Below are 26,140 nucleotides of genomic sequence, written 5' to 3' on the forward strand. Positions count from 1 at the left end.
TATAAAACACTTGCCATCTTCTCTGTTCACACACCAGTTCAAATCCAATACAACAGGTGAAGGACTAAGGGTTTAAGGTGAAATAGTTCATATAAGATAAACATGTTGACAAGAAAGTAAATCATCAGTGAAGTAATGTATGAATTGTGAAGTGATTGAGTGTCATTATTGATAGTAGGCCTATGAATCAAAGGAATATTTCAGGTTTAAAAAAAAGTGTTGGTCCCATGTTTTATGAGCTAAAATGAAAGCTCCTAGAAATTTTTCATACGCACACAAAAAAAGCTTATTTCTCTCAAATTTTGTGAGAATTTGGCAGTACGTCCAACCGGCCTCACAACCGCAGACCACGTGTAACCACGCCAGCCGAGGACCTTTCACATCCTGCTTCTTCACCTGCGGGATTGTCTGAGACCAATCACCTGGAATCTGATGAAACTGTCAGAAACCGCTTCAGGGAAACTTATCTGTGTGCTCGTCATCCTCACCAGGGTCTTGGCCTGACTGCAGTTCAGTGGGCAAATGCTCACTTTTGCTGGCCACTGGCACGCTGGAGAAGTGTGCTCTTCACAGATGAATCCTGGTTTCAACTGTACCAGGCAGATGACATGTATTGGCGTCATGTCAAGATCAAAACTGTCTTGGTGCTGCCTTGGTAGGAACTAATGGGGATCCATAATAAACCCCAGGAAGAGTAGGTGCTGCCTTGGTAGGAACTAATGGGGATCCATAATAAACCCCAGGAAGAGAAGCTGCTGTCTTGGCAGGAACTAATGGGGATCCATAATAAACCCCAGGAAGAGTAGGTGCTGCCTTGGTAGGAACTAATGGGGATCCATAATAAACCCCAGGAAGTGTAGCTGCTATCTTGGCAGGAACTAATGGGGATCCATAATAAACCCCAGGAAGAGTAGCTGCTGCCTTGGCAGGAACTAATGGGGATCCATAATAAACCCCAGGAACAGTAGCTGCTGCCTTGGCAGGAACTAATGGGGATCCATAATAAAACCCAGGAAGAGTAGCTGCTGCCTTGGCAGGAACTAATGGAGATCCATAATAAACCCCAGGAAGAGTAGCTGCTGCCTTGGCAGGAACTAATGGGGATCCATAATAAACCCCAGGAAGAGTAGCTGCTGCCTTGTCAGGAACTAATGGGGATCCATAATAAACCCCAGGAACAGTAGCTGCTGCCTTGGCAGGAACTAATGGGGATCCTTAATAAACACAAATGCATAACATCTCACTTAATACTGCCAGCGAACATTACAAAGCTCATACTATTATTTTATGGTCAATCCCTCAGACATGACAGTATCTTATGCCTTAAATCATGAAGTCCAACATTACCTGTGAAAATAGCCTGTGTCCTGTTCACTGGTTCATGATCAACCTGCTCATATTTCACTGTTGACATACATGTTTAAGACAAAGCATCCCCAAACACATCAGCAGGTAAAAAGCACAAATATCCAACCTTAACTTCCTGCTTGGAAACATCACAGTCAACCTGAGTAGGGTGTATTCAGAGAGGCAAAAATCTTATCAAATATATTGATTTCATAATAATGACGTAGAGAATGTTTTCAATGTGTACTGTGGTTAAGAACACCAAACAAGAACTGAATAAAATGAAACTTTTATTTTATGATCAGTTGACATGTACAGTATACACACAGACACACATATGGACAGACCATATATGGTTAAAGAGGAAATAGTTTATTTGTAATGAAAAGTGAGCATCAAACAGTTGGGGTTCAGGAGAGAAGGTCTAGACAGTACAGTGGTGAATTAAGCAGTGGCCTTAGCCTGCTGGACTTTAGCCAAAACCTTCAGGTCTGTGATGCACTTTGCAATACTCGTCTTCTCCTGAAAGACAAAATGAACACTCTTTGGTTACTACATGACTCCATATGTGTTATTTCATAGTTGATGTTTTCACTATTATCCTACAATGTAGAAATAAAAGAAAAACCCTTGAATGAGTAGGTGTCCAAACATTTGACTGGTACTGTATATAGACCTACCCCTCTACACACACACCTCTATACATAGACCTACCCCTCTATACATAGACCTACCCCTCTATACATAGACCTACCCCTCTATACACTATTATACATAGACCTACCCCTCTATACATAGACCTACCCCTCTATACATAGACCTACCCCTCTATACATAGACCTACCCCTCTATACATAGACCTACCCCTCTATACATAGACCTACCCCTCTATACACTATTATACATAGACCTACCCCTCTATACACTATTATACATAGACCTACCCCTCTATACATAGACCTACCCCTCTATACATAGACCTACCCCTCTATACATAGACCTACCCCTCTATACATAGACCTACCCCTCTATACATAGACCTACCCCTCTATACATAGACCTACCCCTCTATACATAGACCTACCCCTCTATACACTATTATACATAGACCTACCCCTCTATACATAGACCTACCCCTCTATACACTATTATACATAGACCTACCCCTCTATACATAGACCTACCCTCCTATACATAGACCTACCCCTCTATACACTAGTATACATAGACCTACCCTCTATACATAGACCTCTATACATAGACCTACCCCTCTATACCTAGACCTACCCCTCTATACATAGACCTACCCTCTATACATAGACCTACCCCTCTATACATAGACCTACCCTCTATACACTATTATACATAGACCTACCCCTCTATACACTATTATACATAGACCTACCCCTCTATACATAGACCTACCCCTCTATACATAGACCTACCCCTCTATACACTAGACCTACCCCTCTATACATAGACCTACCCCTCTATACATAGACCTACCCCTCTATACATAGACCTACCCCTCTATACACTATTATACATAGACCTACCCCTCTATACATAGACCTACCCCTCTATACACTATTATACATAGACCTACCCCTCTATACATAGACCTACCCCTCTATACATAGACCTACCCCTCTATACACTATTATACATAGACCTACCCCTCTATACATAGACCTCTATACATAGACCTACCCCTCTATACATAGACCTACCCCTCTATACATAGACCTACCCCTCTATACATAGACCTACCCCTCTATACATAGACCTACCCCTCTATACACTATTATACATAGACCTACCCCTCTATACATAGACCTACCCCTCTATACATAGACCTACCCCTCTATACATAGACCTACCCCTCTATACATAGACCTACCCCCTCTATACATAGACCTACCCCTCTATACACTATTATACATAGACCTACCCCTCTATACATAGACCTACCCCTCTATACACTATTATACATAGACCTACCCCTCTATACATAGACCTACCCCTCTATACATAGACCTACCCCTCTATACACTATTATACATAGACCTACCCCTCTATACATAGACCTCTATACATAGACCTACCCCTCTATACATAGACCTACCCCTCTATACATAGACCTACCCCTCTATACACTATTATACATAGACCTACCCCTCTATACATAGACCTACCCCTCTATACATAGACCTCTATACATAGACCTACCCCTCTATACACTATTATACATAGACCTACCCCTCTATACATAGACCTACCCCTCTATACATAGACCTACCCCTCTATACATAGACCTACCCCTCTATACATAGACCTACCCCTCTATACATAGACCTACCCCTCTATACATAGACCTACCCCTCTATACATAGACCTACCCCCTCTATACATAGACCTACCCCTCTATACATAGACCTACCCCTCTATACATAGACCTACCCCTCTATACATAGACCTACCCCTCTATACATAGACCTACCCCTCTATACATAGACCTACCCCTCTATACATAGACCTACCCCTCTATACATAGACCTACCCCTCTATACATAGACCTACCCCTCTATACACTATTATACATAGACCTACACCTCTATACATAGACCTACCCCTCTATACATAGACCTACACCCCTATACACTATTATACATAGACCTACCCCTCTATACAGCAGTCAAGTAGGTCATGTCCCCATCTCTATACTGACTATATTAATTTCAAGAGGGCCACCATTGTTCCTGTACCCAAGAAAGCGAAGGTAACTGAGCTAAATGACTATCGCCCCGTAGCACTCACTTCTATCATCATGGAGTGCTTTGAGTGACTAGTCAAGGATCATATCACCTCCACCCTACCTGACACCCTAGACCCACTCCAATTTGCTTACCGCCCCAATAGGTCCACAGACGACGCAATCACATTGCACACTGCCCTAACCCATCTGGACAAGAGGAATACCTATGTAAGAATGCTGTTCATCGATTACAGCTCAGCATTTCACACCATAGTACCCTCCAAACTCGTCATTAAGATCGAGACCCTGGGTCTCGACCCCGCCCTGTGCAACTGGGTCCTGGACTTCCTGACAGGCCGCCCCCAGGTGGTGAGGGTAGGTAACAACATCTCCACCCCGCTGATCCTCAACACTGGGTCCCCACAAGGGTGCGTTCTCAGCCCTCTCCTGTACTCCCTGTTCACCCATGACTGCGTGGCCATGCACGCCTCCAACTCAATCATCAAGTTTGCAGACGACACTACAGTCGTAGGCCTGATTACCAACAACGACGAGACGGCCTACAGGGAGGAGGTGAGGGCCCTCGGAGTGTGGTGTCAGGAAAATAACCTCACACTCAATGTCAACAAAACAAAGGAGATGATTGTGGACTTCAGGAAACAGCAGAGGGAGCACCCCCCATCCACATCGACGAGACAGTAGTGGAGTAGTTGGAAAGTTAAGTTCCTCGGCGTACACATCATGGACAAACTGAAATGGTCCACCCACACAGACAGCGTGGTGAAGAAGGTGCAACAGAACCTCTTCAACCTCAGGAGGCTGGAAAAATGTGGCTTGTCACCGAAAACATTCACAAACTTTTACAGATGCACAATCGATAGCATCCTGTCGGGTTGTATCACCGCCTGGTACGGCAACTGCTCCGCCCATAACCGGAAGGCTCTCCAGAGGGTGGTAAGGTCTGCACAACGCATCACCGGGAGCAAACTACCTGCCCTCCAGGACACCTACACCACCCGATGTCACAGGAAGGCCAAAAAGATCATCAAGGACAACAACCACCCGAGCCACTGCCTGTTCACCCCGCTATCATCCAGAAGGCGAGGTCAGTACAGGTGCATCAAAGCTGGAACCGAGAGACTGAAAAACAGCTTCTATCTCAAGGCCATCAGACTGTTAAACAGCCATCACTAACATTGAGTGGCTGCTGCCAACATCCTGACTCAACTCTAGCCACTTTAATAATGGGAAAATTGATGTAATCAATGTATCACTAGCCACTTTAAATAATGTTGTTTTCATACCCTGCATTGCTCATCTCATGTGTATATACTGTACTCCATACCATCTGCTGCATCTTGTCTATGCCGTTCAGCCATCACTCATTTATATATTTTTATGTACATATTCGTATTCATTCCTTTACACTTGTGTGTATAAGGTAGTTGTTGTGAAATTGTTAGGTTATATTACTTGTTAGATATTACTGCACGGTCGGAACTGGAAGCACAAACATTTCGCTACACTCGCATTAACACCTGCTAACCATGTGTAAGTGACAAATACATTTGATTTATATACACACTCCAGTCAAATACATAATGTTCCCAATGTGTCTCCCATCCCTAACCCACCTGCTGGGGAGTGATGCTGGTGACAACGTTCTTCTCCACCCAGTTAACCATGTGTTCCTGTTCCATGCGGCGGTGAAGGGTCTGCAGGGCGATCTGGTAGTCCAGCCTCTTCTTCACCTCGTTGGTCACCATGTGGACCCTCTCCCTGCGGTTGGTCTCCAGTAGCATGGCCACATTGTTCTGAGGTGGGGAAGAACGGAGAAGACATTAGCACACCATCTCATGCTAAAATCATACCAAGACATTAGGGTCTGGTTTCCCAGACCAGACACAGTTTAGTCCTGGATTTAAAAAAAAAACACTTTCAACAGATATTCTCCATTCACAATGCTTTATAATCCAAGTTTACACTTAATGAAGTCTGTGTCCAGAAAAACCAGCCCTAGGAGTGGTTACACAGACCTAGATGAAGCTTGCTCCTGGACTGAAGACCATGTTAAATAGGTCTATCAAAGGCTTTTCAGTTGGATTGATTTGACCTCATTGGAGTGTGTGGTTTTGAGCCTAGGGTTTTAGCTCATCTTTACCGTACAGACGAGACCCATGTTCTAACCTCATGTCACACTCACCCGCTTAGCGTCAAAGAGCATCTGTCGTCCCTCTGCCCTCCACTGCTCCTTCTTCTCATCCTGGATGGCCTGAGCCAAGCTGGTCATGGCCAGGTCCTTCACTTCCTGAGCCTTCTGCACTTTCTCCTGCAAAACCAGAACAGAACACACAGCCAACGTCAGAGGGTCAAAACCAGAACACAGGTAACATCGGGGGGGGGGGGTCATAGGTCAACTATGAGACTACGAGCATCAGAGGGACACAGCATATGATGGACAGTTTGCATAACATGTGAAATGTCTCAGGACTGGTGACTCTAAATAAAGGGGGGGCTAAAAGCCTCAATGGAAAATTCAGTGGAAACGAGGCTGTGTTTTAACATGGTGCATCTTCTCAGTACTCCAGAGCAGAAACACTGCTGGGGGGGGGGGGGGGGGGGTGTCCTCTCTGGTAGAGTTGGGACTTTGGGGGGGGGGTACTGGAGGCGTTGAGACTGGTGGGGTACTGGAGGAGATGAGAAACACTGCTCCAGAACTACTACAAAAGTCCAAAAGATTTATGACAAGAAGACCTGCAATTAATGATCAAATAGGCCAAACAACCTCAGTGGGACAATAAATTCCGCACCTCGTTCAGTTTGTCAGCGAAAGCCGCAACGTCGGGGCCGAACTTCCGGACACCATAGATGATGACGGTACCCATGCAGGCAGCAGCGAAGGTCTCGTGGTTGATGATGTAGATCTCCTTGGAGAGAATGTACGTGAGCAGCCCAGCACCCAGCATGTAGGGGCCTGAAGAGAAGACAACGTTTATTTAGTATAATTTATAGAGGAGAAGAGTGAGAGAAGCTGAACAGGATTTGGTTTCAGAGCTGGTCACGGGTGCACCTCATCCACGCTCAAGGTCCTAAACGACATCATAACCGCCATCGATAAGAGACAATACTGTGCAGCCGTATTCATCGACCTGGCCAAGGCTTTCGACTCTGTCAATCACCATATTCTTATCGGCAGACTCAACAGCCTTGGTTTCTCAAATGACTGCCACGCCTGGTTCACCAACTACTTCTCAGAGTTCAGTGTGTCAAATCGAAGTGCCACAGGGTTCAATTCTCGGGCCGACTCTTTTCTCTGTATACATCAATGATGTCGCTCTTGCTGCTGGTGATTCTCTGATCCACCTCTACGCAGACGACACCATTCTGTGTACTTCTGGCCATTCTTTGGACACTGTTAACTAACCTCAGGACGAGCTTTAATGCCATACAACTCTCCTTCCGTGGCCTCCAACTGCTCTTAAATGCAAGTAAAACTAAATGCATGCTCTTCAACCAATCGCTGCCCACACCTGCCCGCCCGTCCAGCATCACTACTCTGGACGGTTCTGACTTAGAATATGTGGACAACTACAAATACCTAGGTGTCTGGTTAGACTGTAAACTCTCCTTCCAGACTCATATTAAGCATCTCCAATCCAAAATTAAATCTAGAATCGGCTTCCTATTTCGCAACAAAGCATCCTTCACTCATGCTGCCAACATACGCTCAGAAAACTGACTATCCTACCAATCCTCGACGATATAATTTACAAAATAGCCCAAAACACTCTACTTAGCAAACTGGATGCAGTCTATCACAGTGCCATTCGTTTTGTCACCAAAGCCCCATATACTACCCACCACTGCAACCTGTATGCTCTCTTTAGCTGGTCCTCGCTTCATATTCGTCGACAAACCCACTGGCTCCAGGTCATCTATAAGTCTTTGCTAGGTAAAGCCCCGCCTTATCTCAGCTCACTGGTCACCATAGCAACACCCACCCGTAGCACGCGCTCCAGCAGGTATATCTCTCTGGTCATCCCCAAAGCCAACACCTCCTTTGGCTGCCTTTCCTTACAGTTCTCTGCTGCCAATGACTGGAACGAACTACAAAAATCTCTGAAGCTGGAGTCATATCTCCCTCTCTAACTTTAAGCACCAGCTGTCAGAGCAGCTCACAGATCACTGCACCTGTACATAGCCCATCTGTAAATAGCCCATTCAACTACCTCATCCCCCATACCATTATTTATTTTCTTTATATTGCTCCTTTGCACCCCAGTATCTCTACTTGCACATTCATCTTCTGCACATCTATCACTCCAGTGTTTAATTGCAATTATTTCGCCACCATGGCCAATTTATTGCCTTACCTCCCTTATCCTACCACATTTGTACACTGTATACTCTATTGTATTATTGACTGCATGTTTGTTTATTCCATGTGTAACTCTGTGTTGTTGTTTGTGTCGCACTGCTTTGCTTTGTTCTTGGCCAGGTCGCAGTTGTAAATGAGAACTTGTTCTCATCTGGCCTACCTGGTTATAATAAAGGACTTGTTCTCAACTGGCCTACCTGGTTAAATAAAGGACTTGTTCTCAACTGGCCTACCTGGTTAAATAAAGGACTTGTTCTCAACTAGCCTACCTGGTTAAATAAAGGACTTGTTCTCAACTGGCCTACCTGGTTAAATAAAGGACTTGTTCTCAACTAGCCTACCTGGTTAAATAAAGGACTTGTTCTCAACTAGCCTACCTGGTTAAATAAAGGACTTGTTCTCAACTAGCCTACCTGGTTAAATAAAGGTGAAATAAAAGTAAATTAAAGGATGTAGAAATCTGGGGGTGATGATAGAACACGAGTGAGGAGAGTGTCAAGGGGAAAAGTAGATGGGAGGGGGAAGAGGGGATGGGATAAGGGGGAAGAGCGGATAGGACGGTGAAAGTTTATGGCCACATTCAATAGGCAAATGTTGTTGATTATGTAGATAGAAATGTCATGAATACAGATTCAATTATTAGTTATTCAACATGTCAGTGAGGCATGTTTGTTCTACATATCATATTTCTATCTGAACACTGCTCCAGGTTTGTGGAAGTTCTGCTGACCTGTGACTCCAGTCTTGGGGTACAGGAGCTGGAAGAGCTCCTCGGGGATGATGCCATGGCGTGTCTTGCCTCCCTTCTCTGGCAGAGCGGGGACTGGAGCTTGGCTGTTGGGGGACGTGTGGAGGTGGGACAGCTGGACCAGCCTGGGAGGACAGGGGACAGGCAGACTTTATTGTAGGAACTATGGAGAGGATGGGCATGTAGATCTTCAATGTAGAGTTCAAGGTCACCATTATCATTTTGTCACCCTTATTTCATTTATCTAGTTTGCCAATTCATATCAAAACTACTGGACCATTAAAATGACATATCTAGTGTTGTGAATTGGCATTTAGGGAAAGATGCATTGAACCGAAATGCATCTTCCGCATTTAACCCAACCCCTCAAATCAGGTACAGGCTTAAATCGACATCCACGTCATCAGTGCCCAGGGACCTGTTGTTGTTGGGGGTTAACTGCCTTGCCAGCTCAGGGTTTTTAATGGTCTCCTTCTGTGCACTTTCCCACACCAAGCCCCTCACCCCAAGCCAACAAAGATGAGAGATCACTTCTTTCTCTCTGACAAGCGGTTTCAACTCGCTATTTGAGGTTTGGTCAAACATAACCGGTCATATGGACACAAACACAATGACATTGTTTTACTGTAATTGAGGAGAACGTGACCTTTTTAAAAGATACCTTTTCATGTCTCAAAAGCTCAAAAATGTAGAATTAAGTAGACCATACTAAAACTAGAGCATCATTGAACATGATTGTGGGAAATTAATGTTCAGCATTTTAGCCACATACTGTTACTTGCTAGCTGTCTAGTCTGTTTTATAAAATGCGCATTGAGCATCTCGTTCTCATTCTGACAAATAAGCATCTTATCCAGGTAGGCCACTTGGTTTCAACATCTAAACAAAGTGAACAGGCTGTTGTTCAAACAGTTGGAGACAGACAGGAAGTTATATTCATAACAGTACGGGAAAAAGTCATCACTACTGTAAGTCGCTCTGGATAAGAGCGTCTGCTAAATGACTAAAATGTAAAAAATAACAGTTCAACTGTTCTACCAGTAGGAGACAGACAGGAAGTTGTATTCATAACAGTTCTACCTTGTTAACAAATCAAAAATCCAAGTTGGCTAGACTTTAAAGATACATTTTATTTAACCTTAACTACAATGACGGCCTACCCCGTCCAAACCCTAACGACGCTGGGCCAATGGGGCGGCAGGAAGCCTAGTGGTTAGAGCATTGGGCCAGTAACCAAAAGGTTGCTGGATCGAATCCCTGAGCTGACAACGTAAAAATCTGTCGTACTGCCCCTGAGCAAGGCAGTTAACCCACTATTCCCCGGGCGACGAAAACGTGGATGTCGATTAAGCCAGCCCTACATACGGAAGACATTTCAGTTGAAGGCATTCAGTTGTACAACTGACTCGGTTTGAAATGCAGCTTACTGACATTTAATTGTGCAATGTTAACTTAGAGAACATAATCTAGCTTCAGTTAAAGTAATAATAACAAGTGCATACCCAGCGCCGAGGGGACCACTGCTTTTTACAGCATTAGCTGGAGGAGAAAAGAACAGTCAATATAATTAAAAAGACAAGAAACATGTTTTGAATGTCATGAATTTAAGTGTCAATGAAACATGTGGTTGTTTGAAAGAGTCTGCTCTGTTGCTGTAAAAAAAAAAAAAAATCCCATAATGGTAGAGAATAATATGGACTTTTACTTATGCAGTCAGAGTCTGTGCTACGGAACTGTGCCCACATACAAGCTTTCATTAGCCAACGTTAAGTCAGCTGTCAAATGCAATAGCCATGACATCTACAAGTGTTAGTATGCTAGCTAACGTTTGTTAACAAATTAGCCGCCGTCCTGGATTCGACATTGTCCCTAGCTAGCTAGCTAAATAGCTAAATATTTCGGTAACTAGTTGGCTAACAAACAAATACCTACTTCAAGACACCAATATCATGCATGATGAACTTGTACGATGAGTTACCAACTGTCAGTTACAGTAAAGTTAGCTATGCTAACAGTTAACTGTGGAAGGCTTGCCACCTTTCCAAACAAGCAAGGGCAGAGATCAGAGACTAGTCTGGCTAACGTAAAAACAATGACTACTACCTTGACATTTACAGTAACTAAATAACGTTAGTTATTCCAAAATATGAGCGCAATAACTACCCAGATTGGACAATAAAATAATATTTTGCACGTAACATTTACGGTTTGCTAAGCTATATTTACCCTGTTCTTGCTAGGTTAGCATGTAGCTCATTCAATTGTGATTGCGGCCTTCTCCTTCAGCTTTACATTCAAGTCAGCCACACTTCGTGGTATTACTACTGCTATTTCAACTCAATAGTATGTATGAAACGCTGACATTGCATACCTGAAACGAAAACGAGCCTAGACAGCATGGTTAAACGAATAAATGCCAAGTCTTTCCTGGCCACCTTCTCTTCGTGCCCTTCTACTGCAAAGAGCCACACAAAGATGGCGGAGAACTGGGAAATCATTGCCAAACGTCGCGAGATTTATTAACGGGATTTGTATGTCACTGTCATACAAATTGTCCTGTTGTTCAATGTTTAATCCACTAGGTAGCACACAAGTAGGTAGAGATATGACCTTTGCCGCACGGGATATTTAGTTAAACTCCTAAATATAGTTGCAGTTGAATTTGTTTTTAGCGTTATGAATAGGCCTAGTTTGAAAGCACAGTGTTTCAAGTCCAGAGGCAATCAGCCCCATGTTATTTTCAAACACACACACACACACACACACAAAATAATACATTGATGGGAGTTTTACAGTGTATATGCATCATGTCCAGTAGTTACATATTATACCAACTTACAGTATGTACAGAAGAACATACCTAGTACATAACACCTAGCTGACCAGTCTCGCTGAGATGGGGAGAGAGAAAACTCTACAAAATAGCCACATTCTACACCCAACTACAGTGTCAACTGGGCATGGCAGTCTCTAATCAATGGGTCCCACCAGTGTGTGGCATCATTGGTGCTACAGCTTGTTGGTGAGATAGAGGAACATGCATGACGTGGTTCCCCATCCCCGTCACTTCCTGAAAAAAAACATGCAAGACAGAAAGAGCGACTTGAGAAAGACAGAGAATCTACAAGGTGGACATGGATTAGAAGACAGAGAAAGCTTGGCTGTTTGTTTTTGTTTACTTCACACCGTCTCTTCAGGATCCATTACTTCAAACAATATTGATGACTGAGCAGGTAACATGTACCTATTGCAATAACTCTATGTAGTTATCTTAAACCTTCCTGTAGTCATGCTTCCCTTCCCTACTGAAACTCTGTTGTCACACCTGCCAGAGAAATGTCTTATTTGTGTTTAACTATCTTCTTCAACTTGCTTTTGATACATAAAGCCTTTAGCAACTGACAGATGTTTATTGTGCTTTAGTTTTACAAACTTTCTGTGTTATATGTACAATATTTGTCAAGTTTGAGGAGCAATGAAGAGCTCCCTGTCAACTGTACAATGCTATGAGAGAAGTTGGACTGTGAGTGGTTTGAGACCTGTGGGCAAAGAAATAACAACCAATTGTTGGCTAATTATACATTCACCTCATCTGCTTCTCGAGGTGTGTGTCATTTACTGATTGAGTATCCACCAGGTTATCCACCAAGTTATCCACCAGGTTATCACCAGGTTATCCACCAGGTTATTCACCAGGTTATCCACCAGGTTATCCACCAGGTTATCACCAGGTTATCCACCACGCTATCCACCACGTTATCCACCAGGTTATCCACCAGGTTATTCACCACGTTATCCACCAGGTTATCCACCAGGTTATCCACCACGTTATCCACCAGGTTATCCACCAGGTTATCCACCACGTTATCCACCAGGTTATCCACCAGGTTATCCACCAGGTTATCCACCACGTTATCCACCACGTTATCCACCAGGTTATCCACCAGGTTATCCACCAGGTTATCCACCAGGTTATCCACCACGTTATCCACCAGGTTATCCACCAGGTTATCCACCAGGTTATCCACCACGTTATCCACCAGGTTATCCACCATGTTATCCACCAGGTTATCCACCAGGTTATCCACCAGGTTATCCACCATGTTATCCACCAGGTTATCCACCAGGTTATCCACCAGGTTATCCACCAGGTTATCCACCACGTTATCCACCAGGTTATCCACCACGTTATTCACCACGTTATCCACCAGGTTATCCACCACGTTATCCACCAGGTTATCCACCAGGTCATCCACCAGGTCATCCACCAGGTCATCCACCATGTTATCTACCAGGTTATCCACCAGGTTATCCACCAGGTTATCCACCAGGTTATCCACCAGGTTATCTACCAGGTTATCCACCACGTTATCCACCAGGTTATCCACCAGGTTATCCACCAGGTTATCCACCACGTTATCCACCAGGTTATCCACCACGTTATTCACCACGTTATCCACCAGGTTATCCACCACGTTATCCACCAGGTTATCCACCAGGTCATCCACCAGGTCATCCACCAGGTCATCCACCATGTTATCCACCAGGTTATCCACCAGGTTATCCACCAGGTTATCCACCAGGTTATCCACCAGGTTATCCACCAGGTTATCCACCACGTTATCCACCAGGTTATCCACCAGGTTATCCACCACGTTATCCACCAGGTTATCCACCAGGTTATCCACCAGGTTATCCACCAGGTTATCCACCACGTTATTCACCACGTTATCCACCAGGTTATCCACCAGGTTATCCACCAGGTTATCCACCAGGTTATCCACCAGGTTATCCACCACGTTATCCACCAGGTTATCCACCACGTTATCCACCAGGTTATCCACCAGGTTATCCACCAGGTTATCCACCACGTTATCCACCAGGTTATCCACCAGGTTATCCACCACCTCCACTCCACTCCACTCCAATCTGACACAACCATTTTAACTTCTATATTTGTCATGTGTCTCTACATATCAATTGTAATAACAATATACTTTATTTTTTAAGATATTCACTTGCAGTTGTAAGACTAGGCCTACACCCTCATCATTACAGCCAGACTACCATGGAGACCCTGGATATCACCCTGACCAAGTGGTTTAAGGTGAGAGAATAACAACTCTGCCTGACGAAGGTCCTCTGGCTGAAAGGTCACGCTATGTTTTTAACCTTGGATTTACGAGAGAGAGAGAGAGAGAGAGAGAGAGAGAGAGAGAGTCGTGCTTCAACTTCTGATGCGTCGTTCGTTTATTTAAGGTAGCATCACTATTCCAGATGTTTGACCACAAAACCCTCTGTTGCGCCAGGTGAGAGAATACGACCAGAAGAGTGAGCAGCGGGCAGAGAAACACGAGGGACTCCGGGGACGCTACAACGTCACTTCCTGTCGGAGCCCAACCAGAGAAGTGGACACACGACGGATCAAGAAGGAGCTGAGGCGGAAGAGACAGCAGGAATTCGATATAAGACGATCAGTCAGCCCAGAAAGGGCCAAAGACTCTGGAAAGGTCAAGGATGACAGTTGTGTCATCTGTGACGAAGCGAAGACAGAGTCTTTGCAGTGTAACATCAATTGGCCTATGCCCCTTAGGCTTACGTCCAATGGACGGCCGTTGATAATGGGTCGAAAAATAAAGACATCCAAAGATGACCTGGACAACAGTGAATGGGTAAAAGAAAACACATGTAATTCATGGTTTACCATCTACTTTACTGCACGTAATTCATGGTTTACCATCTACTTTACTGCATGTAATTCATGGTTTACCATCTAATTTACTGCATGTAATTCATGGTTTACCATCTACTTTACTGCATGTCTATTGGTTTACCATCTACTTTACTGCATGTAATTCATGGTTTACCATCTACTTTACTGCATGCCTATTGGTTTACCATCTACTTTACTACATGTCTATTGGTTTACCATCTACTTTACTGCATGTAATTCATGGTTTACCATCTACTTTACTGCATGCCTATTGGTTTACCATCTACTTTACTACATGTCTATTGGTTTACCATCTACTTTACTGCATGTAATTCATGGTTTACCATCTAATTTACTGCATGTAATTCATGGTTTACCATCTACTTTACCGCATGTAATTCATGGTTTACCATCTACTTTACTGCATGTAATTCATGGTTTACCATCTACTTTACTGCATGTAATTCATGGTTTACCATCTACTTTACTGCATGTAATTCATGGTTTACCATCTACTTTACCGCATGTAATTCATGGTTTACCATCTAATTTACTGCATGTAATTCATGGTTTACCATCTACTTTACTGCATGTCTATTGGTTTACCATCTACTTTACTGCATGTAATTCATGGTTTACCATCTACTTTACTGCATGCCTATTGGTTTACCATCTACTTTACTGCATGTAATTCATGGTTTACCATCTAATTTACTGCATGTAATTCATGGTTTACCATCTACTTTACCGCATGTAATTCATGGTTTACCATCTACTTTACCGCATGTAATTCATGGTTTACCATCTAATTTACTGCATGCCTATTGGTTTACCATCTACTTTACTGCATGTCTATTGGTTTACCATCTACTTTACTGCATGTCTATTGGTTTACCATCTACTTTACTGCATGTAATTCATGGTTTACCATCTAATTTACTGCATGTCTATTGGTTTACCATCTAATTTACTGCATGTAATTCATGGTTTACCATCTACTTTACCGCATGTAATTCATGGTTTACCATCTAATTTACTGCATGCCTATTGGTTTACCATCTACTTTACTACATGTCTATTGGTTTACCATCTACTTTACTGCATGTCTATTGGTTTACCATCTACTTTACTGCATGCCTATTGGTTTACCATCTACTTTACTGCATGTCTATTGGTTTACCATCTACTTTACTGCATGTCTATTGGTTTACCATCTACTTTACTGCATGCCTATTGGTTTACCATCTACTTTACTGCATGTCTATTGGTTTACCATCTACTTTACTGCATGTCTATTGGTTTACCATCTACTTTACTGCATGCCTATTGGTTTACCATCTACTTTACTGCATGCCTATTGGTTTACCATCTACTTTACTGCATGCCTATTGGTTTACCATCTACTTTACTGCATGTCTATTGGTTTACCATCTACTTTACTGCATGCCTATTGGTTTACCATCTACTTTACTCCATGTCTATTGGTTTACCATCTACTTTACTGCATGCCTATTGGTTTACCATCTACTTTACTGCATGTCTATTGGTTTACCATCTACTTTACTACATGCCTATTGGTTTACCATCTACTTTACTGCATGCCTATTGGTTTACCATCTACTTTACTGCATGTCTATTGGTTTACCATCTACTTTACTACATGCCTATTGGTTTTAACAATATATTTGAAGTGTATCTTGTTAATAGGGCTACAGTCTATAGTCTGATTCTGACTCTCCAGGGCTCATTTATTTATTAAGGTAACGTTACAGCATAATTATTGAGGTCCTTCATTATCACTGTTGTATTTACCAGGCCTCAATATGGAGAAATGAGAAGAGCAGTACTAGAACACTAGAGGCAGTTTCCTCCACCTTCACCACCTCGACCAGAGAACTACCCTCCTCCACCCCAACCATCTGCACCTCGACCAGAGAACTACCCTCCTCCACCCCAACCATCTGCACCTCGACCAGAGAACTACCCACCTCCACCCCAACCATCTGCACCTCGACCAGAGAACCACCCACCTCCACCCCAACCATCTGCACCTCGACCAGAGAACTACTCACCTCCACCCCAACCATCTGCACCTCGACCAGAGAACTACCCACCTCCACCCCAACCATCTGCACCTCGACCAGAGAACTACTCACCTCCACCCCAACCTCCACCCTGAAGACGTCCACCCCAAGCAGAGAACTAGTCCAGCCCAGGTTAAAAGCCTTGAGAAAACAACCACCCACCTCCACCCCTACGTCCACCCCTACGTCCACCCCTACGTCCACCCCTACCCCTACCTCCACCCCTACCTCCACCCCTACCTCCACCCCTACCTCCACCCCTACGTCCACCCCTACGTCCACCCCTACCTCCACCCCTACCTCCACCCCTACGTCCACCCCTACCTCCACCCCTACCTCCACCCCTACGTCCACCCCTACCTCCACCCCTACGTCCACCCCTACCTCCACCCCTACCTCCACCCCTACCTCCACCCCTACCTCCACCCATACGTCCACCCCTACCTCCACCCCTACCTCCACCCCTACGTCCACCCCTACCTCCACCCCTACCTCCACCCCTACCTCCACCCGTACCTCCACCCCTACCTCCACCCCGAGCAGAGATCTAGTCCAGCCCAGGTTAAAAGCCTCCACAAAGAAAGAAAAGGGTACTTCTAATTCTTTATAACACTTCCATACAATAAAATTATGACCAAGTCATATTTAATGAAAACATTTCCATTTCACTCTAGCAGGCATCCTGAAGGGTACAGGAGGCAAGAAGACACAGCAAGAAGCCAGCGCACAGACAGAGTGAGTCTCAATTGTGTATTTGTCTTGAAATTATGGTGTATAAAACCCACAAACTGTAGTAATAGAAAACACATAAAATCTCTGATTCTGTTTGTTTTCTTGATGTCAGTCTCTGTAACATTTTTTTTTCTTCTATATACAGGCCTGGCTCTATATACACACCAGGCTCTATATGCAGGCCTGGCTATGTTACCGTCAAGGAATCTGTGAGTTTCCACAATACACCTTGCTCACAATTGTGTGGAGTGCCATATAGACCAGTCACTACAGTCTTAGGTTAAATACACCCCCCCCATACAGATCAGTCACTACAGCCTTAGGTTAAAGACACCCCCCCCCCCCCCATACAGATCAGTCACTACAGCCTTAGGTTAAATACACCCCCCCCCCCATACAGATCAGTCACTACAGCCTTAGGTTAAAGACACCCCCCCCCCCATACAGATCAGTCACTACAGTCTTAGGTTAAAGACACCCCCCCCCCCCAAACAGATCAGTCACTATAGTCTTAGGTTAAAGACACCCCCCCCCAAACAGATCAGTCACTATAGTCTTAGGTTAAAGACACCCCCCCCCCCCCCCCCAAACAGATCAGTCACTATAGTCTTAGGTTAAAGACACCCCCCCCCATACAGATCAGTCACTACAGCCTTAGGTTAAAGACACCCCCCCCCATACAGATCAGTCACTACAGTCTTAGGTTAAATACACCCCCCCCCCCCCCCAAACAGATCAGTCACTACAGTAACAACATGTTCTTTCCCCTGTTCCTCCTTGACAGGAAGTTATTCAGCTGGATGTTTACTTGCAGGTAAAACGTATCTTCTTTTTTTTTTTAACCCAACCTGTAATGTGCCCAGTTTAACATGTGTAAGGCTATTTGTCCTTCATAGAAGTGTGCATCTTGGCCTTCATACGACAACTGTTCTGTTCCTCCTCGTGGCAGGAGGCTCTATGGAGAGAGGAAGGCCTGAAGAAGAAGTTGGCTGTTCTCCAGAAGCGTGGCTCCACCCTGCTGCATCACTCTGACACCGTATGGACTGTAAGAAACTTACCTGCCTCACATACCTCACCGACTTTCCTCATACCGGACTCACATACCACACCCACTTTCCTCATACCTGCCTCACATACCTCACGACTTTCTTCATACCTGTCTGCCTCATACAAACAAAACTCATTGCCATGATCATGTACAGTATCTGTAGTGTTCTCTGTTTGTGACTACGGTACAGCAGACAGGATGGGTCTGTAGTGTTCTCTGTTTCTGACTACGGTACAGCACACAGGATGGGTCTGTAGTGTTCTCTGTTTGTGACTACGGTTCAGCAGACAGGATGAGTCTGTAGTGTTCTCTGTTTGTGACTACGGTACAGCAGACAGGATGAGTTTGTAGTGTTCTCTGTTTCTGACTACGGTACAGCAGACAGGATGAGTCTGTAGTGTTCTCTGTTTGTGACTACGGTTCAGCAGACAGGATGAGTCTGTAGTGTTCTCTGTTTCTGACTACGGTTCAGCAGACAGGATGAGTCTGTAGTGTTCTCTGTTTCTGACTACGGTACAGCAGACAGGATGAGTCTGTAGTGTTCTCTGTTTGTGACCACGGTTCAGCAGACAGGATGAGTCTGTAGTGTTCTCTGTTTCTGACTACGGTACAGCAGACAGGATGAGTCTGTAGTGTTCTCTGTTTCTGACTACGGTACAGCACACAGGATGGGTCTGTAGTGTTCTCTGTTTGTGACTACGGTACAGCAGGCAGGATGAGTCTGTGGTTAAGGGCTAGCTTCCTTCTGCTCTCGTCTGTATCTTGCTCACAGAGTAACATCAGAGAACATCAGTATCTAGGAAGAGAGATTGCTGTAGCTCTCATACAGGAAGGGTGTGTTCTTATTGGTTCTGTTCACAACAGACTGTATCTGCCTTTAATTGGTGCATACGGACAGACCGTGGTGACAGGCAAGGAGACTCGTTGTGGTGTCAACCAGCCGTTTGTCTTTCCTCAGCAGATTTCAGTAGTGTAACATTTCAGGCTACAGACGTTTCCTCTCCACTCCCACAGACAAGCTGCAATGAAGACCTACTAAAGAACAAGATCAGAGCGTTAGAAACACAGCTGCAAGTCTGTCTGCAGGTAAGAATAGCACCCTGCTGCATCTGCAGCTGTTGACTGAGGATGTGCTCCTTCTCAGCAAAGATAAAATATCCCTCTTGTTATTTCTAGTTTGTCCTATTTTGTTGTCAGATGCTTCTAATGTTTTGCAAATGAGTTTGAAAAGTATGTGTTTGGCATCCCGTTAAATCTCATTAGTAGGCTTTATAACAGTTGTATGCTTGCCCTTTGGTCAAAATCACCTTTCAGGCAATATCTCTGTTCAGAACCAGCAAACCTCTCATACTGATCCAATGATACTGTCCATAGAGAGTGATGTTGCCATGTGGTTTGTGGGTTATACCTCCTTAAGCTCATGTACATTTACATTTACATTTTAGTCATTTAGCAGACGCTCTTATCCAGAGCGACTTACAGTAGTGAATGCATACATTTCATACATTTTTTTTCTCCGTACTGGTATGTATTTGTGTTTATAATGGATCCCCATTAGTTCCTGCCAAGGCAGCAGCTACTCTTCCTGGGGTTATTATGGATCCCCATTAGTTCCTGCCAAGGCAGCAGCTACTCTTCCTGGGGTTTATTATGGATCCCCATTAGTTCCTGCCAAGGCAGCAGCTACTCTTCCTGGGGTTTATTATGGATCCCCATTAGTTCCTGCCAAGGCAGCAGCTACTCTTCCTGGGGTCCAGCAAAATTAAGGCATTACAATACATTTCACAATAGATTTCACAACAGGCCCCTACTCTACTACCACATATCTACAACACAAAATCCATGTGTATGTGTGTGTATGCATGTGTCTGTGCCTGTGTGTGTGTCTCTTCACAGTCCCCGCTGTTCCATAAGGTGTATTTTTATATCTGATTCTACTGCTGTCATCAGTTACCTGATGTGGAATAGAGTTCCATGTAGTCATGGCTCTATGTAGTTCTGTCACGACTTCCGCCGAAGTCGGTCCCTCTCCTTGTTTGGACGGTGTTCGGCGGTCGACGTCACCGACCTTCTAGCCATCACTGAGCCATTTTTCATTTTCCATTGGCTTTGTCTTGTCTTCCTTCACACCTGGTTCCAATCCCATCAATTACATGTTGTGTATTTAACTCTCTGTTTCCCCTCATGTCATTGTCGGAGATTGTTTTATTGTATGTTATGTGCAAGTCATGTGTCGGTGCGCGACTGGTTTTGTACCCACTTTTATTATTTTTTGTATATTTTGGTTTTTGGAGTTTTATGAGCACTTATTAAACGACTCCATTTATACCAAGTTCGTTTTCCTGCGCCTGACTTCCCTGCCACCGACACGCACCCATTACAAGTACTGTGCGCCTCCCATAGTCTGTTCTGGACTTGGGGACTGTGAAGAGACCTCTGGTGGCATGTCTTGTGGGGTTTGCATGGGTGTCTGAGCTGTGTGCTAGTAGTTTTAACAGACAGTTCGGTGCATTCAACATGTCAATACTTCTCACAACTACAGCGTAGCGCAACTAACAAATGTATGTCTATGTATGACCAGTTTATAACTTGCTGTTCTCACAGAAACAGAAGCTCCCCTTGGATGGAGTGAAGAAGCTCGTGCTACAGATGGAGAAACAGAAGGGAGCGTATGAGGAGAAAGCCTTGGAGGTCATCCAGAGGGCTACAGAAGAGAAAAAGGAAGCTCTCAGTCAGGCCGAGACACTCGAGGTTGGGGTCTTTCTTTGTCTCTGTCTCTCTCTCTATCTGGCACACACAGACACCCTGTTCATAACTGCCTCATATAACACACTCTCAGTCAGGCTGAGACACTCGAGGTTGGGATCTTTCTTTGTCTCTGTCTCTCTCTCTCTCTCTCTCTCTGGCACACACAAACACACTTGTAGTGGCTTGTTTTGTATAATGTAGTTGTACTTCTCTGTCCACTAGGTGCTGTCTCTCTGTATAATGTGGGTGTACTTCTCTGTCCACTAGGTGCTGTCTCTCTGTATAATGTAGGTGTACTTCTCTGTCCACTAGGTGCTGTCTCTCAGTATAATGTAGGTGTACTTCTCTGTCCACTAGGTGCTGTCTCTCTGTATAATGTAGGTGTACTTTCTTCCTCCTGTCCACTAGGTGCTGCTGCAGGCAGCCAGGGTGGAAGCGGCGCAGTGGCAGGGTCTATGTGAGGAAATGAAGGAGAGCTCAGAACAGCTGAAGAAGAAACGGGAGGTCAGCTCTGAACAGGTTCTACAACTGCAGAACCAACTGGAGGTACAGTAGTCACTGCTGTAAGAGACTGCAGCTATCGCAGAGTGGAAGGATGCCATCATAATCAGTTAGCCTCTGGCGAAGTGAGACTACATCATGATCAGAGAGACTGCTACATATTGTATGATCCATTGGGTTACTGTCATTTAACTCACTGGAGTTGGATAAAATGTGGATCTAAAATAGATTTAAATTCTGGAGGATTTTATTTTTGTGTATAGTGTGGTGGCTAATTTCTGCATTACCAAATGAGGAGAGTTACAAACTTCACACACCAGTCAGAGTTATACTTAAAACTACATCTTTAATAATTAAGATGCTTTTGCAAAAGCACTTTGACTTTCAATGATGCGCTATCTCTAATGAACCATTGAAAAGTGATTACACAAAAGTACAAAGATCTTTTATAGCCAAGATACACCCCTTCAACGTATCTGACGAACCACAGATACATAGAATGGGTCACAAGGTTAAGTTTTGTGTGAAAGATATCTATAAAACATTGCAGACAGCAACAACTGCTGTATCAACAGTTTTCGTTGTATAGACCAGTATCTGGTCCTCCTACCCCAAACTAGAACCGTCTCTCCCTGGTACGGTATAGAACAGAACCATTAGCTCATCCAATGGCATAAATCAATTGACAACTCTCGATACTCCCATCTCAAGTAAACCCCCCTCTTGACTCCACTCCTGGACAAGCTCACTGAGGGGAGTGAGCCTCTAGGTCATACACTATCCCAAGATAAGTGCAACATCAAAGAGGACATACAATGGTCCAGACACTGCCATACACCTTCCCCCAATGCCAAAGGAGGGAGTGACTTGCGCACAGACATTGTGGAGACAAGTAATTGGTTCCCCATTAATCACACCATCCCTTCACATGGTTTAACAGATGCATTCACATATGACAAGTATCTCACATAAGCATATTATGCAAATAAAACATCTTAATTATCTATGTTACCCAACTAATTCTGATTCATCCGCCACAATAGACATAGCTGTGTGATGTGTATATTAATGCTCAAGTAAGAGGCTGGTTGATGTCTGTTGTGTGCAGCTTGCCAGGGGTCAGGAGGCGGGGCTTAGGGAGGAGCTGGGGGCAGTACAGCGAGTGGAGGAGGAGTTACAGTCCAACATTGTTCTACTGGAAGAGCAGAACCAGAACCTGAGGGAACAAATCCAGGAGTTGAGAGGTCAGAGGTCATACAAATAACACATGTAGTTTGATACACACACACACACACACACCAATTTTTATGGGGTTCTGCATCTGAATATATTTTAGTAGTGAAGTAGAAACTAAAGGAATTAATGAATGAATGGCTTTCTCATCTTGCCTTGCCTGACTCCTAGATGCCAGAGCTGAGACTCAGGAGGTGTGTGTGGATGAATCCTTGGCCCAGTTGGACGTGTCTCTGGAGCAGTCAGAAGAGTTGGAGCGGTCCCTGGCCCAGTTGGATGTGTCTCTGGAGCAGTCGGAGGAGGAGGAGAACCTGGCCCAGCTAGATGTGTCTCTGGAGCAGTCAGAAGAGTTGGAGCGGTCCCTGGCCCAGTTGGATGTGTCTCTGGAGCAGTCGGAGGAGGAGGAGGAGGAGGAGGAGAACCTGGCCCAGCTAGATGTGTCTCTGGAGCAGTCGGAGGAGGAGGAGAACCTGGCCCACCTGGATGTGTCTCTGGAGCAGTCGGAGGAGGAGGAGGAGGAGAACCTGGCCCACCTGGATGTGTCTCTGGAGCAGTCGGAGGAGGAGGAGGAGGAGAACCTGGCCCAGCTAGATGTGTCTCTGGAGCAGTCAGAAGAGTTGGAGCGGACCCTGGCCCACCTGGATGTGTCTCTGGAGCAGTCGGAGGAGGAGGAGAACCTGGCCCAGCTAGATGTGTCTCTGGAGCAGTCAGAAGAGTTGGAGCGGTCCCTGGCCCAGTTGGATGTGTCTTTGGAGCAGTCGGAGGAGGAGGAGAACCTGGCCCAGCTAGATGTGTCTCTGGAGCAGTCGGAGGAGGAGGAGGAGAACCTGGCCCACCTGGATGTGTCTCTGGAGCAGTCAGAAGAGGAGGAGCAGCTGATTATATCGTCACAGCAGAAGCAGTTATCATGGGGAGATGGAGATCAGGTTCTGGAGCAGCTCCGTCACGCTCTGGACCGACTACAGCTGAAGGAGAGGGAGGTGAGGGAGGAGGGGTTCATAAACCCAGGCCTCATAGTGATTACAGGACAATAATGACCGTTATGACATGTTTATTGAAACGTTGCCAATAAGTAGGAATGGAATGAAAGGAGCTCCGCCCTCCTGAATTGGACCAATAAGTGGAACAGGAATATTTCATTCTCAGCTAAATGTAAAGATGTTTCAATTCAGTTCCCAAATTCTATTTCATACACAATGGTGGGAAAAAAAGGTATTTCATAGTGTCTGTGTGTCTGTATGTGTGTTTGTGCGCAGTGTGAGGAGCTGCAGAACGATCTGGAGGCCGTGGAGGCAGAGTGCCAGTCGTGCCAGGTCCGTCTGACGCAGTGCAGGGACGAACTCCGACAGCTCAGCCACCGACGCAGCAGCAGGGTGTGCAGGGTGAGTGTGTGTGTGTGTGTGTGCAGCTCCCTCCCTTTGTCGTCCTTCGGCAATATGCCCCTGGCGGTGCAGTTACATCCACTTTGAAGTAAATGTGTTTTTTTTTTACTGCGCTTCAGTACAGGTTAACTTTTTAAACCCCAAGAATTGTATGTACCTTTCCTTCTGTTTGTAGAAGCCCTGTGTCTCGTGGATATGGCTCTGTGTTCTACTACTACTGCTCCTGTCCATGGTGGCGGCGGCCATCTTGTGGGCGTGGCATCCTCCCTTCAAGGACCAAGTCCAGGACCTGTACTCAGCTGTAGAGGAACACATAGAGAACTATCTACTGCAGGCCGTCTCTCCACAACATGTTGGCTGCTTCAGGCCTGTCTGACCACAGCACTAGCCTGAGTCCCACATCGGTTTGGGCTCTCTTGCCAACTCTAAGACATTGGACTTGACAAGACAGTACAAAGAGATCTGGGACTCAGGCTACCACAGCACAGCTCAGGTTTAGGATTCATTGTTTGATTGAGTTTGTTTTGTGTATATTAGGAATTTTTGTTAAGGTATTATTAATTTATTTTTTTAACAAAAAAAATCTAGCAAAAACAATCCAAATGATAAAAGACAAAACAATCTATTCATTTAATTTATATTTATAACTCAGAACCTTTGTGTGCCTTTATAGATGAATTGAGAATGACAACTAAGACTTAGTTGCTTTCGATTTCAACTTTTAAGTAGTCTCTCTGCAGATAGAGTTTCATTGACTTAATAAACATGAATGTTTACAATGTTACACATTACACAAACTTTGGGATAAAAATAACAATTTACTACCTATCAGTGGAGGCTGCTGAGAGGAGGACGGTTCATAGTAATGACTGGAATGGAGTCAGTGGAATGGTATCAACCACATGGAAACCACATGGAAACCACATGGAAACCACATGGTGTCCAGGTGTTTGATGCCATTCCATTGACTCCATTCCAGCCATTACTATGAACCGTCCTCCTCTCAGCAGCCTCCACTGCTGCATATGCATCATTATGTAATAATTGTTCAATATCTGTGTTTGAAAGGATTATATTGGACTAATGCACCTCATATTTTAGTCGGTCAAAAAAAATCGTGCAGATCATGAAAATCATTAGATAAGTATCATAATAAGTATTCTGTTTTGTGTCATTTTGTTTGAGAAACAGAGACCGGGATTCAATCCGATCAGCTGTAGATCAGCGTTGTAGCGCGCTTGACATTTAAAGGTAACTTCCGAGGCGACATATGCAGAGTTTACCGTGAATGCAGTCTCCGCGAGTGTGGAAACATTGCCTTTAAAAGGTGCAAGGCATGATCAGATCGGATCTCGGCCTTAATGTTTTTGTGGAGTTTGTGGAAATCGACTGTAATAAAATGACTGTAGAAGGTCCAATATAGTAAAAAATATATATATAATTCACGAAGACAAAACAAAAAGATAAAGCA

General features: G+C 44.5%; 3 protein-coding genes across 3 annotated transcripts; 1 reads left to right on the forward strand and 2 right to left on the reverse strand.

Moving 5' to 3' along the window:
• Positions 1-1,620: 1,620 nt before the first annotated feature.
• Positions 1,621-11,719, reverse strand: LOC115168694 (ATP synthase F(0) complex subunit B1, mitochondrial). Its single transcript, XM_029724190.1, has 7 exons — positions 11,600-11,719; positions 10,731-10,767; positions 9,211-9,353; positions 6,913-7,076; positions 6,306-6,431; positions 5,737-5,916; positions 1,621-1,869 (listed from the first exon to the last, which is right to left on the reverse strand). Exons 1-7 carry the CDS (start codon positions 11,625-11,627, stop codon positions 1,792-1,794), a joined length of 756 nt encoding a protein of 251 aa, XP_029580050.1. The 5' UTR covers positions 11,628-11,719; the 3' UTR covers positions 1,621-1,791.
• A 566-nt stretch (positions 11,720-12,285) lies between these two features.
• Positions 12,286-25,460, forward strand: LOC115168777 (dynactin, 150 kDa isoform). Its single transcript, XM_029724335.1, has 15 exons — positions 12,286-12,461; positions 14,239-14,335; positions 14,538-14,900; positions 16,757-17,615; positions 17,703-17,760; positions 17,903-17,966; positions 18,542-18,571; positions 18,707-18,802; positions 19,820-19,891; positions 21,410-21,556; positions 21,962-22,099; positions 23,163-23,298; positions 23,459-24,267; positions 24,544-24,669; positions 24,845-25,460. Exons 2-15 carry the CDS (start codon positions 14,297-14,299, stop codon positions 25,043-25,045), a joined length of 3,138 nt encoding a protein of 1,045 aa, XP_029580195.1. The 5' UTR covers positions 12,286-12,461; positions 14,239-14,296; the 3' UTR covers positions 25,046-25,460.
• LOC115168776 (coiled-coil domain-containing protein 1-like) lies at positions 12,918-14,298 on the reverse strand. The gene is made up of 2 exons (XM_029724334.1): positions 14,285-14,298; positions 12,918-14,157 (listed from the first exon to the last, which is right to left on the reverse strand). The coding sequence occupies exons 1-2, from the start codon at positions 14,296-14,298 to the stop codon at positions 12,918-12,920; spliced, it is 1,254 nt and encodes a 417-aa protein (XP_029580194.1).
• Positions 25,461-26,140: the final 680 nt, after the last annotated feature.

This window comes from Salmo trutta, chromosome 30 (genome assembly GCF_901001165.1).
Source record: "Salmo trutta chromosome 30, fSalTru1.1, whole genome shotgun sequence".
In the NCBI taxonomy this organism is placed as follows: domain Eukaryota; kingdom Metazoa; phylum Chordata; class Actinopteri; order Salmoniformes; family Salmonidae; genus Salmo; species Salmo trutta.

Coding starts and splice junctions, on each gene's coding strand:
- LOC115168694 (XM_029724190.1), bottom strand. CDS start 11,627: ATGCTGTCTAGGCTCGTTTTCGTTTCAG. Junction 7,077..9,210: donor CCCCAAGACTGGAGTCACAG/GTCAGCAGAACT, acceptor TCTTCTCTTCAG/GCCCCTACATGCTGGGTGCT. Junction 6,432..6,912: donor TCGCTGACAAACTGAACGAG/GTGCGGAATTTA, acceptor CTGGTTTTGCAG/GAGAAAGTGCAGAAGGCTCA.
- LOC115168777 (XM_029724335.1), top strand. CDS start 14,297: ATGGAGACCCTGGATATCACCCTGACCAAGTGGTTTAAG. Junction 14,901..16,756: donor ACCTGGACAACAGTGAATGG/GTAAAAGAAAAC, acceptor TGTATTTACCAG/GCCTCAATATGGAGAAATGA. Junction 24,670..24,844: donor GCAGCAGCAGGGTGTGCAGG/GTGAGTGTGTGT, acceptor TTCTGTTTGTAG/AAGCCCTGTGTCTCGTGGAT.